The sequence below is a fragment of the Myxine glutinosa genome, chromosome 2, assembly GCF_964187855.1.
Source record: "Myxine glutinosa chromosome 2, kmMyxGlut1.1, whole genome shotgun sequence".
Classification (NCBI taxonomy): domain Eukaryota; kingdom Metazoa; phylum Chordata; class Myxini; order Myxiniformes; family Myxinidae; genus Myxine; species Myxine glutinosa.
In genome coordinates this window covers 139,081,932-139,099,223 of record NC_136262.1, presented here as the reverse complement: position 1 = coordinate 139,099,223, position 17,292 = coordinate 139,081,932, and the positions used below count along the sequence as shown (strand labels likewise).

General features: G+C 42.1%; 1 protein-coding gene across 1 annotated transcript in view; it reads right to left on the bottom strand.

The window, feature by feature from the left end:
• Positions 1–17,292, bottom strand: part of CHSY1 (chondroitin sulfate synthase 1) — a 162,870-nt gene that overhangs the window by 6,255 nt on the left and 139,323 nt on the right. The window contains exon 2 of the mRNA XM_078771739.1: positions 4,932–5,351. Within this exon, the coding sequence (XP_078627865.1) occupies positions 4,932–5,351 (420 nt within the window). The remainder of the gene's footprint in view (positions 1–4,931; positions 5,352–17,292) is intronic.

Genomic DNA, 17,292 nt, shown 5'->3' with positions numbered 1-17,292 from the left:
TGTTAAAATAGGGGCTGCTTGGACATTAAAAAAAAGTGTTTGGATGTTCAAAAAATGGGAGTGCTTGGACGTTTAAACACTGAGCATTTTGATGTTAAAATAGGGACTGCTTGGGCATTAAAAAAAAAAGTGTTTGGATGTTTAAAAACAGCATTTTGATGTTAAAATAGGGACTGCTTGGACATTAAAAAAAAGAGTGTTTGGATGTTTAAAAACTGAGCATTTTGATGTTAAAATATGGACTGCTTGGACATTAAAAAAAAGTGTTTGGATGTTTAAAAACAGCATTTTGATGTTAAAATAGGGACTGCTTGGACATTACAAAAAAAGTGTTTGGATGTTTAAAAACAGCATTTTGATGTTAAAATAGGGACTGCTTGGACATTAAAAAAAGAGTGTTTGGATGTTTAAAAACTGAGCATTTTGATGTTAAAATAGGGACTGCTTGGACATTAAAAAAAAGTGTTTGGATGTTTAAAAACAGCATTTTGATGTTAAAATAGGGACTGCTTGGACATTAAAAAAAAGTGTTTGGATGTTTAAAAACAGCATTTTGATGTTAAAATAGGGACTGCTTGGACATTAAAAAAAAGAGTGTTTGGATGTTTAAAAACTGAGCATTTTGATGTTAAAATAGGGACTGCTTGGACATTTAAAAAAAAGAGTGTTTGGATGTTTAAAAACTGAGCATTTTGATGTTAAAATAGGGACTGCTTGGACATTAAAAAAGAGTGTTTGGATGTTTAAAAACAGCATTTTGATGTTAAAATAGGGACTGCTTGGACATTAAAAAAAAGAGTGTTTGGAAGTTTAAAAACTGAGCATTTTGATGTTAAAATAGGGACTGCTTGGACATTAAAAAAAAGTGTTTGGATGTTCAAAAACTGAGCATTTTGATGTTAAAATAAGGACTGCTTGGACATTTAAAAAAAGTGTTTGGATGTTTAAAAACAGCATTTTGATGTTAAAATAGGGACTGCTTGGACATTTAAAAAAAGAGTGTTTGGATGTTTAAAAACTGAGCATTTTGATGTTAAAATAGGGACTGCTTGGACATTAAAAAAAAAGTGTTTGGATGTTCAAAAACTGAGCATTTTGATGTTAAAATAGGGGCTGCTTGGACATTAAAAAAAAGTGTTTGGATGTTCAAAAAATGGGAGTGCTTGGACGTTTAAACACTGAGCATTTTGATGTTAAAATAGGGACTGCTTGGGCATTAAAAAAAAAAGTGTTTGGATGTTTAAAAACAGCATTTTGATGTTAAAATAGGGACTGCTTGGACATTAAAAAAAAGAGTGTTTGGATGTTTAAAAACTGAGCATTTTGATGTTAAAATATGGACTGCTTGGACATTAAAAAAAAGTGTTTGGATGTTTAAAAACAGCATTTTGATGTTAAAATAGGGACTGCTTGGACATTACAAAAAAAGTGTTTGGATGTTTAAAAACAGCATTTTGATGTCAAAATAGGGACTGCTTGGACATTAAAAAAAGAGTGTTTGGATGTTTAAAAACTGAGCATTTTGATGTTAAAATAGGGACTGCTTGGACATTAAAAAAAAGTGTTTGGATGTTTAAAAACAGCATTTTGATGTTAAAATAGGGACTGCTTGGACATTAAAAAAAAGTGTTTGGATGTTTAAAAACAGCATTTTGATGTTAAAATAGGGACTGCTTGGACATTAAAAAAAAGAGTGTTTGGATGTTTAAAAACTGAGCATTTTGATGTTAAAATAGGGACTGCTTGGACATTTAAAAAAAAGAGTGTTTGGATGTTTAAAAACTGAGCATTTTGATGTTAAAATAGGGACTGCTTGGACATTAAAAAAGAGTGTTTGGATGTTTAAAAACAGCATTTTGATGTTAAAATAGGGACTGCTTGGACATTAAAAAAAAGAGTGTTTGGAAGTTTAAAAACTGAGCATTTTGATGTTAAAATAGGGACTGCTTGGACATTAAAAAAAAGTGTTTGGATGTTCAAAAACTGAGCATTTTGATGTTAAAATAAGGACTGCTTGGACATTTAAAAAAAGTGTTTGGATGTTTAAAAACAGCATTTTGATGTTAAAATAGGGACTGCTTGGACATTAAAAAAGTGTTTGGATGTTTAAAAACTGAGCATTTTGATGTTAGAATAGGGACTGCTTGGACATTAAAAAAGAGTGTTTGGACGTTTAAAAACTGAGCATTTTGATGTTAAAATAGGGACTGCTTGGACATTAAAAAAAAGTGTTTGGATGTTTAAAAACTGAGCATTTTGATGTTAAAATAGGGACTGCTTGGACATTTAAAAAAAGTGTTTGGATGTTTAAAAACAGCATTTTGATGTTAAAATAGGGACTGCTTGGACATTAAAAAAGTGTTTGGATGTTTAAAAACTGAGCATTTTGATGTTAAAATAGGGACTGCTTGGACATTTGTTACGAATTCATGTGAATTACTATTCAGGTCTTTGCTTATCAATGTGTAGTCGATTAAAGGTTGTTGTGATTAAAAGGTCAGGAGCCCTTCTGGGAAAAAGGAGACCGGAAACGGAAGGAAAAAGACACGAGGTCCTGGAGGAGCGACGATATTCTTCTTCTTCCTCGCCGAGCTCCGAGGCGAGGGTATCGATATTGAGCAGAGTCTGACGCTGCGTTGGAAAGCCCGTCTGGCGACAGTAGTTACCTGCGCGGGGTAATTACCCCTTGACACATCAAGTTGCCGTGGGTTCGTGCATGGAACCCAGCGTCCTACACAGTTCGCCTCACCGTCTACAAGGACGCGTACGGGTCGCACCTTGGGCCTCGCGCGCTGGACAAGCCGCGCGTTGCTTTGCCCGTGTTGCTTGACAAGGAGGTGCGCGCTGCAACCGTTGTTCCCGGTATGTGACGTGCACATTTGGGAGCACGTCAGCCAGGGGTTCGTTCAACCGCCCGTGTGCGGAGAAGCCGACCATCATCTTGGTCAGGAGGGGCCCAGAGACATTGTGAGAGACAGAGACCAAAGGGGTCGTGAGTACCCAAGGGGTCGGGAGTGGGGAAAGGGGACACACATATATAAGATGGCCATCTTAATCATATTGGTGATTGATTGTTGATTGTGGATTGTTGATGGTTGTTGATTGTTGATTCCTTGGGGGAATATATTATTGATTACTCTGGATCCTTGGTGTGGGGTTTCTTATTGACTGGAATTCATATTGATTGCGTTACGAAAGCGTATAAATCATATATCTTTCTGGCGGGGTGCCTCCCACGGTCCGGGGATCACCGAGACCAGGTAGTTACCGGGAGGACCACGTAACACTTTAAAAAAGTGTTTGGATGTTTAAAAACTGAGCATTTTGATGTTAAAATAGGGACTGCTTGGACATTAAAAAAGAGTGTTTGGACGTTTAAAAACTGAGCATTTTGATGTTAAAATAGGGACTGCTTGGACATTAAAAAAGAGTGTTTGGATGTTCAAAAACTGAGCATTTTGATGTTAAAATAGGGACTGCTTGGACATTAAAAAAGTGTTTGGATGTTTAAAAACTGAGCATTTTGATGTTAAAATATGGACTGCTTGGACATTAAAAAAGAGTGTTTGGACGTTTAAAAACAGCATTTTGATGTTAAAATAGGGACTGCTTGGACATTAAAAAAGAGTGTTTGGATGTTTAAAAACTGAGCATTTTGATGTTAAAATAGGGACTGCTTGGACATTTAAAAAAAAAGAGTGTTTGGATGTTTAAAAACTGAGCATTTTGATGTTAAAATAGGGACTGCTTGGACATTAAAAAAAAGTGTTTGGATGTTCAAAAACTGAGCATTTTGATGTTAAAATAGGGACTAAAAAAAAAAAAACCACCTTTAGAGGCCATTTTTCCCTGCAAGCGGGGGTTGGCCTTTTTCGGGAACTGTGGTTGTTGTTGTTTTTCGGTCCCCTTTTTGAAGCAATGTTTTACGGCCGGATGCCCTTCCTGACGCCAACCCTTTTTGCCGCCTTTAACGACAAGCAGGGAATTACCAGTGAACTGGTACTCAATTAGCCGACCTCGGAAGGATGACAGGCTGAGTCAACCCCCCTGGCGCTAATTCAGCGATTGACCGGGATTCGAACCCAGGATCCTAGGATCCTAAAGCCGGCACCCGAGCCGCTAGCCCAACACCAGGGATTATTAAAATAGGGACTGCTTGGACATTAAAAAAAAGTGTTTGGATGTTCAAAAACTGAGCATTTTGATGTTAAAATCGGGACTGCTTGGACATTAAAAAAAAGTGTTTGGATGTTTAAAAACAGCATTTTGATGTTAAAATAGGGACTGCTTGGACATTAAAAAAAAGTGTTTGGATATTCAAAAACTGAGCATTTTGATGTTAAAATCGGGACTGCTTGGACATTAAAAAAAAGTGTTTGGATGTTTAAAAAAAGGGAGTGCTTGGACGTTTGAAAAGGGACTGCTTGGATGTTGGAGTTTGGATTTGCTTGTGAACATTAAAATCCCATTATATATTTTGAAAAGAGGATGCCATCCATGTGTGCTGGAACACCAGTAAGATTCCAAATTCCTGCCTTAATGTACATGAGAGCACAAGATCAAAAGTATAGCCAAGTGCCGAGAAGTAATTCAAACCAGCATCCAGGCACTACTTAGACACGAATGACACTTGGATAAGTCATGGATTGTGTAATGGATTACCAAGAGCCATTATAATCGGTAATCTGTAAAATGTAAAGCATTTATTTTAAAAGTAATGCTCTCAATGTTGAGCGTGTATAAAATCCACAAGTTTGGTGATAGGGGGTAGGGAGAGTGGGGGGGGGGGGGGGGGGAGCGGGGAGGTGGGGGAAGGGGCAGGGGGATATTTGTTGACAAGATGGTAAACTCAAAACCCCTCATAAACAAAGTCCCCTCCACCTCCACCTCCACCTCCACCTGTTACCCCTTCCTCCAAAATCCATTCTAACCTCAGTAATGATTTCTTCCAGTGCCGGTCTCAAAACTGGTGGTAACACTCTCCGAGGCGGTGTTCCCTCAGCTGCACCAAATAGGAGTCTGCCCGTCAAGAAGTCCCATTCGGGCACATCATCTCGTCGCTGAGGGCGAAGCCACGTGAGGGACAGTGGCTGGCCAAGGCGCTCCTCTTCGCGTCCGAGGCTATAAGTCACCCCAGCCAACCGTGCAACCCGCACAATGTCACGCAGCAAGTGGAGGGCATGTGCACGGAGCGAGGCAATTCTTCTAGAGAGCATCCGCGTGTGTAGCAGGAACTGGTATGGTGGCTGCTTGTTTGGGTGAAGTGTGATGGCGTTACGCAATTTGCTGCTGTGCAGATCTTGGATAAAGCCACGCCGGTGTTCATAGTGCTCATAAAACAGTTGCTGCATCTGGCATAAAAAAAAAGAGAAAGAAATGGAAGAGGAATAACATGAGCATCCATCTTTGCCACATAACCTCAAATAGCACTCATCATCAAACCAACGAACATCTCAATAAATTTGCTTAATTTTCTGGTAGCCTCAAAAAAATAAACATCAGGATTATTGGATTATTGGGGTAACAAAAGTTTTTGGAGCTGCCGTTGTGGGATTTAAAAGACTAGCAAGTTGCCCGTGTCCACACGGGATTCTGAATGGAGTCGGGATTGAGACGGAGAAAATTGCAAATGGTGTCTTCTGCCATCGAGCTGGCAAGCAGGGAGCAACAATTCACGTTTATTGCCATATCTGATATAATTTAAACGCTCTAATGGCAGCACGGTGCTCCATTTTTATTTTTTTTTGTATACACGATCGAGGCTCGTGAAACTGTTTGTTGGATATATGTGGATTTGTTATGACTAGGGACATAAGAAAAAATTGTATTGGTGTCAATGCCAGTGACCAATTGCAAAATAACAGTGGGATTCTCTTTGCAGAGGCATCATTCAACATTGCCATGGAATCTAAACGTAAGAAAGGTTAACACCAAACATGAAGCAGCAGTCAGAAGTCTTGGGGAAGGGGAAGTGGTGGGGAAAAAACAACAACTTTATGATCCAAAGCTATTTGTAGCCGCAGATTCATCGACAGTTAACAAATCCTGAAAATTTTGGAGAGGATTTGTCAGTAAAAGGACAATCAACACAGAAACTTCTTCGCCAAGGCTATGTTTCAGGGGTGAAGCATTTGACATCGCTATGAATTGGTCCTTATGGCAAAGGTCCAAGCTGGTGCAGCTCAAATATGTCAAAAACGCGTGCACTTGCAAAAGGCTTGTTCAGCCAGTGTGGTTTCCTCTCAAACGTCCTTGTCTGTTTTTGTTTCTGTCCCAGTCTCGCCAAAGTTGGGTGTGTAGTCACTGAAATGCATAGTTGGGTTGGGTTGCCCAAACCTTCACACACAAGCAAGAGTCGATGGCTGTGGAAAAGACGAGTGAAACATTGTGGACAAAATGCTCCACTGAAGGAAAGTTGAGATCACTCCGATGCTCGAGTGCTGAATGAACAAGTTTATTTTCCCCTAGTTCTTCTTTCAAGTTATAATTCACCTGTTCGTATTGATATTTTCATTCCAGTTTGCAAACTTCTGATAGACTGGGAATTTACAAAAAGCCTTTTGTGTGATCAACAAAAAAATACATCGAAAACATCATTTCAAGTGAAACTGGTGCATTCGATCGAAAGTTTGTAAAATCCTTTTTTTTTGCAATGTCTATTTATAAATACACAACTTCTTCTTCTTCTTCCTTAGTAAGCAACTCATGGCTGCGGGTAGCATAATTTGCTGATGGCGTAGCTGTGACACCGATAGGTTACAGAAGGATTTGTAATTTGTTAGGGGGGGCCAGACATAGCTCGCCAAATCTTCGAAGGACACCGGGGGATCTGCAACGTGCAGTAACTAATGGCGGCGGACGGGTCGCCCAGTTTAATGTCCATCAAAGGGACGGCACAGACATTGATGAATCGCACCCCAAGGTGGCAGTTTATAGCTGGGTCGAGATTCAAACCCAGCCGAGACAGCTCAGAGGTGAGTGTGCATACCTTTAGGAGTTTAGGTTATAAACAAATTCCTGCACATTCAGTCAAACATCCTGCGGCCTGGTCGGACAGTTCATGATAGACTTGGGCCTAAAGCCTTCCCCAGCCAACCGTACCGTACAAGAAAGTGGAAAAGTGGAGTTGATAAAGGAGTAGCAAGTAGTAGGACTATGCATGAAGCAGGAAATAAACATTCCTGTTTTGGTTTTATTTTTGGTGTGCACCATATTTGGTGTATAATTGGTTCTGTGTATAACTTTTCCCCAAATCCTCTTTATAAGTTACAAGATAAATAGTTAAGAAAATGGTGATTTTAGTATTGCTTGACATGTACCACTTACATTATAAAGAGTTCATTAGAGATGATGTACAAGGATGCAAATATAAAAGAATTGTACGGTTAGTTTTATATGGACGGCAGATGGTAATATATTTTGTAAGTGCCCAGACATTCGGTTTGGCGGCGTGCCCGGACATTTGAACATTCGCTGCAAGAAGCACTCGCTATGTCTTCGTTTGCAAGAAGCACTCGCTATGTCTTCGTTTGCAAGAACCACTCGCTATGTCTTCGTTTGCAAGAAGCACTCGCTATGTCTTCGTTTGCAAGAAGCACTCGCTATGTCTTCGTTGGAGAGATTCACATTAGGAAGGGAGAGATTCAGATTAGGAAGGTAGAGATTCAGATCAGGAAGGGAGAGATTCACATTAGGAAGGGAGAGATTCACATTAGGAAGGGAGAGATCAGGAAGGGAGAGGTTCACATTAGGAAGGGAGAGATTCACATTAGGAAGGGAGAGATCAGGAAGGGAGAGGTTCACATTAGGAAGGGAGAGATTCACATTAGGAAGGGAGAGATTCACATTAGGGAGAGATTCAGATTAGGAAGGAAGAGATTCAGATTAGGAAGGGAGAGATTCACATTAGGAAGGGAGAGATTCACATTAGGGAGAGATTCAGATTAGGAAGGAAGAGATTCAGATTAGGAAGGGAGAGATTCACATTAGGAAGGGAGAGATTCACATTAGGGAGAGATTCAGATTAGGAAGGAAGAGATTCAGATTAGGAAGGGAGAGATTCACATTAGGAAGGGAGAGATTCACATTAGGGAGAGATTCAGATTAGGAAGGAAGAGATTCAGATTAGGAAGGGAGAGATTCACATTAGGAAGGGAGAGATTCAGATTAGGAAGGAAGAGATTCAGATTAGGAAGGGAGAGATTCACATTAGGAAGGGAGAGATTCACATTAGGAAGGGAGAGATCAGGAAGGGAGAGATCAGGAAGGGAGAGGTTCACATTAGGAAGGGAGAGATTCACATTAGGGAGAGATTCAGATTAGGAAGGGAGAGATTCACATGAGGGAGAGATTCAGATTAGGAAGGGAGAGATTCACATTAGGGAGAGGTTCACATTAGGAAGGGAGAGATTCACATTAGGGAGAGATTCACATTAGGAAGGGAGAGATTCACATTAGGGAGAGATTCACATTAGGAAGGGAGAGATTCACATTAGGGAGAGATTCACATTAGGGAGAGATTCACATTAGGAAGGGAGAGATTCACATTAGGGAGAGATTCACATTAGGGAGAGATTCACATTAGGAAGGGAGAGATTCACATTAGGGAGAGATTCACATTAGGAAGGGAGAGATTCACATTAGGGAGAGATTCAGATTAGGAAGGAAGAGATTCAGATTATGAAGGGAGAGATTCAGATTAGGAAGGTAGAGATTCAGATCAGGAAGGGAGAGATTCTGATTAGGAAGGGAGAGGCTCACATTAGGAACGGAGAGATTCAGATTAGGAAGGGAGAGATTCAGATTAGGAAGGTAGAGATTCAGATCAGGAAGGGAGAGATTCTGATTAGGAAGGGAGAGGCTCACATTAGGAAGGGAGAGATTTACATTAGGAAGGGAGAGATTCAGATTAGGAAGGAAGAGATTCAGATTAGGAAGGGAGAGATTCAGATTAGGAAGGGAGAGATTCAGATTAGGAAGGTAGAGATTCAGATCAGGAAGGGAGAGATTCTGATTAGGAAGGGAGAGGTTCACATTAGGAAGGGAGAGGTTCACATTAGGAAGGGAGAGATTTACATTAGGAAGGGAGAGATTCAGATTAGGAAGGGAGAGATTCAGATCAGGAAGGGAGAGATTCACATTAGGAAGGGAGAGATTCAGATTAGGAAGGAAGAGATTCAGATCAGGAAGGGAGAGATTCAGATTAGGAAGGGAGATTCTGATTAGGAAGGGAGAGATTCAGATCAGGAAGGGAGAGATTCAGATCAGGAAGGTAGCGATTCAGATTAGGAAGGGAGATTCTGATTAGGAAGGGAGAGATTCACATTAAGAAGGTAGCGATTCAGATTAGGAAGGCAGCGATTCAGATTAGGAAGGTAGCGATTCAGATTAGGAAGGGAGAGGTTCAGATCAGGAAGGGAGAGATTCTGATGAGGAAGGGAGAGATTCAGATCAGGAAGGGAGAGATTCAGATCAGGAAGGGAGAGATTCAGATTAGGAAGGGAGAGATTCTGATGAGGAAGGGAGAGATTCAGATTAGGAAGGGAGAGATCCTGATGAGGAAGGGAGAGATTCTGATGAGGAAGGGAGAGATTCTGATTAGGAAGGGAGAGATTCTGATTAGGAAGGGAGAGATTCTAATCAGGAAGGGAGAGATTCTGATTAGGAACGGAGAGATTCTGATTAGGAACGGAGAGATTCTGATCAGGAAGGGAGAGATTCTGATTAGGAAGGGAGAGATTCAGATCAGGAAGGGAGAGATTCAGATCAGGAAGGGAGAGATTCTGATTAGGAAGGGAGAGATTCTGATTAGGGAGAGATTCACATTAGGAACGGAGAGATTCTGATCAGGAAGGGAGAGATTCTGATTAGGAAGGGAGAGATTCAGATCAGGAAGGGAGAGATTCTAATCAGGAAGGGAGAGATTCTGATTAGGAAGGGAGAGATTCTGATTAGGAACGGAGAGATTCTGATCAGCAAGGGAGAGATTCTGATTAGGAAGGGAGAGATTCAGATCAGGAAGGGAGAGATTCTGATCAGGAAGGGAGAGATTCTGATTAGGAAGGGAGAGATTCTGATTAGAAAGGGAGAGATTCTGATTAGGAAGGGAGAGATTCTGATTAGGAAGGGAGAGATTCTGATTAGGGAGAGATTCACATTAGGAAGGGAGAGATTCTGATGAGGAAGGGAGAGATTCACATTAGGAAGGGAGAGATTCAGATCAGGAAGGGAGAGATTCACATTAGGAAGGGAGAGATTCTGATTAGGAAGGGAGAGATTCTGATTAGGAAGGTAGAGATTCTGATTAGGAAGGGAGAGATTCTGATTAGGAAGGGAGAGATTCAGATCAGGAAGGGAGAGATTCTGATTAGGAAGGGAGAGATTCTGATTCGGGAGAGATTCACATTAGGAACGGAGAGATTCTGATCAGGAAGGGAGAGATTCTGATTAGGAAGGGAGAGATTCAGATCAGGAAGGGAGAGATTCAGATCAGGAAGGGAGAGATTCTAATCAGGAAGGGAGAGATTCTGATTAGGAAGGGAGAGATTCTGATTAGGAATGGAGAGATTCTGATCAGGAAGGGAGAGATTCTGATTAGGAAGGGAGAGATTCAGATCAGGAAGGGAGAGATTCTGATCAGGAAGGGAGAGATTCTGATAAGGAAGGGAGAGATTCTGATTAGAAAGGGAGAGATTCTGATTAGGAAGGGAGAGATTCTGATTAGGAAGGGAGAGATTCTGATTAGGAAGGGAGAGATTCTGATTAGGAAGGGAGAGATTCTGATTAGAAAGGGAGAGATTCTGATTAGGAAGGGAGAGATTCACATTAGGAAGGGAGAGATTCAGATCAGGAAGGGAGAGATTCTGATTAGGAAGGGAGAGATTCAGATCAGGAAGGGAGAGATTCAGATCAGAAAGGGAGAGATTCAGATCAGGAAGGGAGAGATTCAGATCAGGAAGGGAGAGATTCAGATTAGGAAGGGAGAGATTCAGATCAGGAAGGGAGAGATTCAGATTAGGAAGGGAGAGATTCTGATCAGGAAGGTTGTGGGTGTGACAATTCTGCCTCAGTTCTGTCCATGTGACCATGTGACTCATTCTGCTTTCTGCATCCTCAGTGTTCCCCTTCCACAATTCTCAACTTTAACTCATTTCCCCTACTTGCTTCAAAAAACACCAAAAAACATTTTACTCCAAAAATAAATAAATACATAAATCACAAACTCATTCTGCCTGCCATTTCATTCCTTTGTTCATTCCATAGCTCGTCCTTTCTCAATACCTCCCAATCGAAGTAACATTCCTAATTCATTTGCTTTTTAACCTTAAATTTTAACATTCTAAAACACTTACTGAGTGAGTTGAGTGAGGGGTGAGTTGCTTGAAGGATGACGTGGGACAAATCGTTGTGGACCCAGATGGAATTAAAGGAAGATGGAAGAGCTATATGGAAATGCTGTTGAATGCAGAGAATGAATGGGATGGCAACATAGAGAGTAACCCAGTTTTAGGACCGGCAGAGAATATAACTGAGAAGGAAGTTGAGGAAACGATAAAAGCAATGAAGAGTAGAAAAGCAGAGGGCCGACGGGAGTTGTGGGAGATATGTTGAAGGCAGCAGGAAGTTGGGGTGTGAAGAGAATGACAGAGATCTGTAATCTGGTGGTGAAAGAAGGCCGCATTCCAGTGGATTGGGAACTGAGTACCCTCGTCCCTCTATACAAGGGGAAAGGTGACCCTCTGGACTGTGGCTCGTCGAGCGATAAAGTTATTGGAGCATGGAATGAAGGTATTGGAAAGGGTGTTGGAGAGGAGGATAAGGAAGAAAGTGAAGATCGACGAAATGCAGTTTGAATTTATGCCAGGAAGAGGAACGACAGACGCGCTCTTTATTGTAAGGCAGTTGCAGGAGAAGTACATGGAGAAGAGGAAGAGGTTGTTTCTTGGGTTTGTTGATCTGGAGAAAGCATTTGATAGGGTTCCACGCGAAGTAGTGACTTGGGCATTGAGGAAGTTAGGAGTGGAGGAATGGTTGATCAGAGTAGTGATGGCAATGTACGAGAGAGCACGCACAGCTGTAAGGACGAAGGACGGAAACAGTGGTGAGTTTGAGGTGAAGGTGGGAGTGCATCAGGGGTCGGTACAAAGTCCACTACTGTTTGTAGCTGTGATGGAGGTGCTGGCTCGGAATGTAAAGGAGGGTTTACCGTGGGAGTTGTTGTATGCAGATGATCTGGTGTTGATTGCGGAAAGTATGGATGGACTGAAGGAGAAGATGAACAAGTGGAAGGAATGTATGGAGACAAAAGGTCTGAAGGTGAATATCGGAAAAACGAAGGTGATGGCAAGTGGTAAAGCATGTGGTGAGGTGGAAAGAACTGGGAAGTGGCTGTGTGCTGTGTGCAGGAAGGGTGTCAGAGTGAACTCCATTCAATGTACAATGTGCGCTGAGTGGGTTCATCAAAAATGTAGTGGTCTGAGAGGGTCATTAACCAGTGTGGCAGCTACATTCAAGTGTAAGGTGTGCACAGAGGGAGCTGCAGATGGAGGAAATGTTGAGTTGGATCTTGGAGACGGCATGAAGCTGGAAGGTGTGAAAACATTTTGCTACCTCGGAGACGTGCTGAATGGAGAAGGTGGATCAGACTCGGCAACGGTTGCTCGAGTCAGATGTGCATGGAAGAAGTTTCGGGAACTGAGTGGCGTGCTGATGAGGAGGGGAGTGTCGTTGAAGCTGAAGGGAAAGGTGTATGCTGCATGTGTGAGAAGTGTTATGATTTATGGGAGCGAGACATGGGTAATGAACATAGAGCAGCAACGAAGGCTGGAAAGGGTGGAAATGGGAATGGTTCTGTGGATGTGTGGAGTATCGTTGAGAGAGAGGAAGACAAATGATGAATTGCAAAAGATGATGGGAATAGAGCCTGTGATGGATGCTGTGAAGAGAAAAAGGTTGAGATGGTTTGGTCATGTGGTGAGAGGAAGGATGAAAGTGACTGGTTGAGAAGAATGATGGAAATGAATGTAGAAGGAAGTAGAGGACGGGGAAGACCGAGAACGACTTGGCTGAAGGTGGTGGAAGAAGAGGGCACAAAATTAAAAAAAAAGAAGAAAAAAAGAAGAGAGGGCACATCAGCTCAGTCAGTCAAGGAAGATGAAACAACACGAAAGAGATAAAAAAAAAAAACCTTCGCAACACAAGGAAAAGTGCTTTGAACCGACAACACCAAATGTACTCGGCCTGGGTTTGCGTATCAGCACAATGAGAGAGACTTGTGCAGTCTCATTGACCTAGTTGGTGAGACGATGGTGTGCGGTGCAGACTATAGACATCACACATTACCCTGAACAGGCCTCATTACCCTAAATAGGCCTCGTTATCCTAAATAGGCCTCGTTACCCTGAACAGGCCTCGTTACCCTGAACAGGCCTCTTTTACCCTGAACAGGCCTCTTTACCATAAAGAGGCCTCGTTACCCTAAACAGGCCTCGTTACCCTAAACAGGCCTCTTTACCCTAAACAGGCCTCTTTACACGAAACAGGCCTCGTTACCCTGAACAGGCCTCGTTACCCTGAACAGGCCTCGTTACCCTGAACAGGCCTCGTTACCCTGAACAGGCCTCGTTACCCTAAACAGGCCTCGTTACCCTAAACAGGCCTCGTTACCCTAAACAGGCCTCTTTACCCGAAACAGGCCTCGTTACCCTGAACAGGCCTCGTTACCCTGAACAGGCCTCGTTACCCTGAACAGGCCTCGTTACCCTGAACAGGCCTCGTTACCCTGAACAGGCCTCGTTACCCTAAACAAGCCTCGTTACCCTAAAGAGGCCTTGTTACCCTAAACAGGCCTCGTTACCCTAAACAGGCCTCGTTACCCTAAACAGGCCTCGTTACCCTAAACAGGCCTTGTTACCCTAAACAGGCCTCGTTACCCTAAACAGGCCTCTTTATCCTGAACAGGCCTCGTTACCCTAAACAGGCTTCGAATAGATGCAATCAATGGATGAAGGCTTCAAATCATCCCTCCATTAGATGGTATTTGAACAAAAAGGAAACTTTTCAGCCAAAACCAAAAGGAAACCATTTATAATATTATGCAAATACTAATTAAATCAAGCATGTTATTAATGTTATTATATCCTGCAGTTCTCAACAATGTCTATATACCTCTACCTTCGACAAAACAATACTGTAGTGTACAGGCAGTCCCCGGGTTACGAACGCCCGATTGACGAACGTCTGTACTTACGTACCGACCTTCGTAAAGCCTATTATTTTAAAAATAGTTTAAAAAAAAATAATACAGAATCGAGGCTCATGAAAGAGCTAACATTTATCACACAGAAAAAAAATCGAACAGACACACAAAGTATATAATAAGGGGAGCGGTAGACAAGAGAAATACGAGAAAAGCTCTGTTCAAGCCACCCTTGATGTTTACTCTAAGAAAATTGACCAGCACCAGGTCCATCCTCTCCAGCACCAGGTCCATCCTCTCCAGCACCAGGCCCATCATCTCGTAGAGATGTATCAAGGTATGATCGTTTCAAGGTTTGCAAGACATCAATTGGAACGAGAGTAAGTGTTAACCTTTAATCATTATCTTTTCTTTTTTATCTAAACAGTTTAAGAAACGTTTCTTTCATGTTTTTTATACCTATAGATGTTTTAGGTAAAATATATACTATATACTAAGACAGACATTTGACTAATTGACGCTAGATGTGAACCGTACGTAACTGTTCCGACTTACATACAAATTCGACTTACAGACAGACTTAAAAACGGAACTCGTTCGTCACCCAGGGACTGCCTGTATATCCCTACAAGGCATGTACTCACAGGTGTAATTCTTCAATACACGAGGAAGAATAATGAGAAACACACGAGTAAAAAGAGTTTGGATAAAACACTTTCATTAGGATTCAGATTCCACCAAAAATACAAGGCCAAAGACTTCATAATTGTGGATGTCCATAAAATCGTGTAAATCTTCCGGTTTTCGATTGTGGTTTCACAAGTGTCATCAGAACATCCCTAAAAGCACCCCGAATGGTGTAAAGTGAATGAACGTTTCAACCTTGATGGATGAAAAGAAACAAATAAAACATTCCCATTCAGCGACGTTTGTTCCGCAGCGAAGTTTTGTGACCATCTCGATACAAATTGTGTGCCCACTGAAAGCTGCTGATACCCAAAGGCTTTTGTTACATCTAACAGTTAGGGTTAGGGTTAGGCCTTTATATTTAACTTTGAATCCCAAATAACAATTTTCAGCTCTTTGGTGAAGAGAGTGTTTGGGAAGGTTTGCGTAGCCATAAAAAAGCACATTGAACTGTTTGATGACCAGGACTGGTACAGGAGATACGAGCACGGGAGACATGTACCCATTTTGGTGCTCCAAACTCTCAGGGTTTACGCACAAACAACTTGTGTGTCCGGTTCTGCCAATGAACGACAAGCACAGACCAAGTCTTAAGGGCATAAGCAAAACTGCCTTAGATACAGCCGACACATTGATGCTTAATCATAGATGATGGGCCCAAGTGGCCTTTGGAGTGGATAGTTATCTGTTGAGCTCAAATCACAGAGTTTTCTTTGCAAGGTGTGTGTATAAGAGGTACAGGTAATTTATGTATTTTAATTTTTTTTGTATACAAGATCGAGGCTCATGTAAGAGCTAACATCAATAACAAAAACCAATCGGACAAACAAAGCATACAATAAAGGGAGCGGGAGGCAAGATGGGGAGAGAGAGGGAAGCATACAAGTACAACATTTGAGAGCAGTGACATCGGGAGATCTGTGGGAGGGAGGGGGCTTGGAGGGAGGGGGCTTGGGGGGAGGAGGCATGGGAAGGGGGGGGGGGGGGGGTGGGAGAAGTATAAAACACAAGGACACCAAGGACTTCCAGGACAGGAGTTGGTATTTCAAAAAAGTGGGTCTGGGGTGAATTAACGGGGGTAGAAAAGATCAAGGTTTTGGATGGGGGAAGATAAGAGATGTTGGTGAACAGCTGTTTTAAAGACCTGGAGGGAGGAGTGGGATTGAAGAGAGTGGGGGAGTTTGCTCCAGAGGCAGGAGAAAAGAGGAAGGATGAGAGATGTAATGGTGAGAGACTTCTCACAGGATGGTCCAGAGTTAGCGCACTTGCCTCAGGTGTCTAGCCTGGGTTCGCTTCCCAAATCCAGGTGACTCGATGACAATCTGTCAAATTCGTGCTTTGCATGCAGAGTGTTGCATTACAAAGTACACAATCCCTCGGATGGGCTTTTAATCTCAGTTCCCCGTCTGATAAAGTTATTTAGCGGATGGAAAAATCCCAGAAATTTATTTTGTAAAGAGTAGCCCAGTATTACCAGCAGGTGAACAAATTCCAAATTTCCACCATCTTGAATGAAACGTCGGGCCTGGCCAGTCCATTCACGAAAGACGGGCCAGAAACGTGCCGAGACCAACCCCAAAAGGTGGGAATAACCGAGGCCGTTAAACAATTATGCGTCGTGAGAGATACAAAAAGTCCCACTCTTTCCACACGCCTCGGAAAAATGTGAGACTTGGTCAAATCAAAGGTACATTTTGCAAATAAACCAAACAAACAATCTCTGTATCCGAGCTGTGGTTCCCACATGTATGCCAGTCCAGGTAATCTGGATTGAAGTGATCTCCCACACGTATGCCAGTCCAGGTAATCTGGATTGAAGTGATCTCCCACACGTATGCCAGTCCTGGTAATCTGGATTGAAGTGATCTCCCACACGTATGCCAGTCCAGGTAATCTGGATTGAAGTGATCTCCCACACGTATGCCAGTCCAGGTAATCTGGATTGAAGTGATCTCCCACATGTATGCCAGTCCAGGTAATCTGGATTGAAGTGATCTCCCACATGTATGCCAGTCCAGGTAATCTGGATTGAAGTGATCCATCATGGTTAGTGAAACATCCGTCATGTTTTATGTTTGGATTGTATACACAGTATAAAATTAATTAATGGCCATCTATTTATTATGTATGCAGATCTGGTCACGTTGTACGTTTCATACCCTTATCGTTATTCTAAAGTTTATTCAAAGTGCCAGGAAGTACACGACAGTAAAACTGCAGTTCTAAATAAACCATTTTGCCCAATTGTTGCTACAAGGACTTAAACATGCCCTCGCCGACATGTAAAAATGTCTACAGGTGTTTAACTCTTAAACTCCTTTCATAAATTCGACCCCAAGAGGAGGCTTTATTTTAGGGCCTGGAAAAATATTCAACACTTGGACCACATTTACCCCAGAGTACACGAT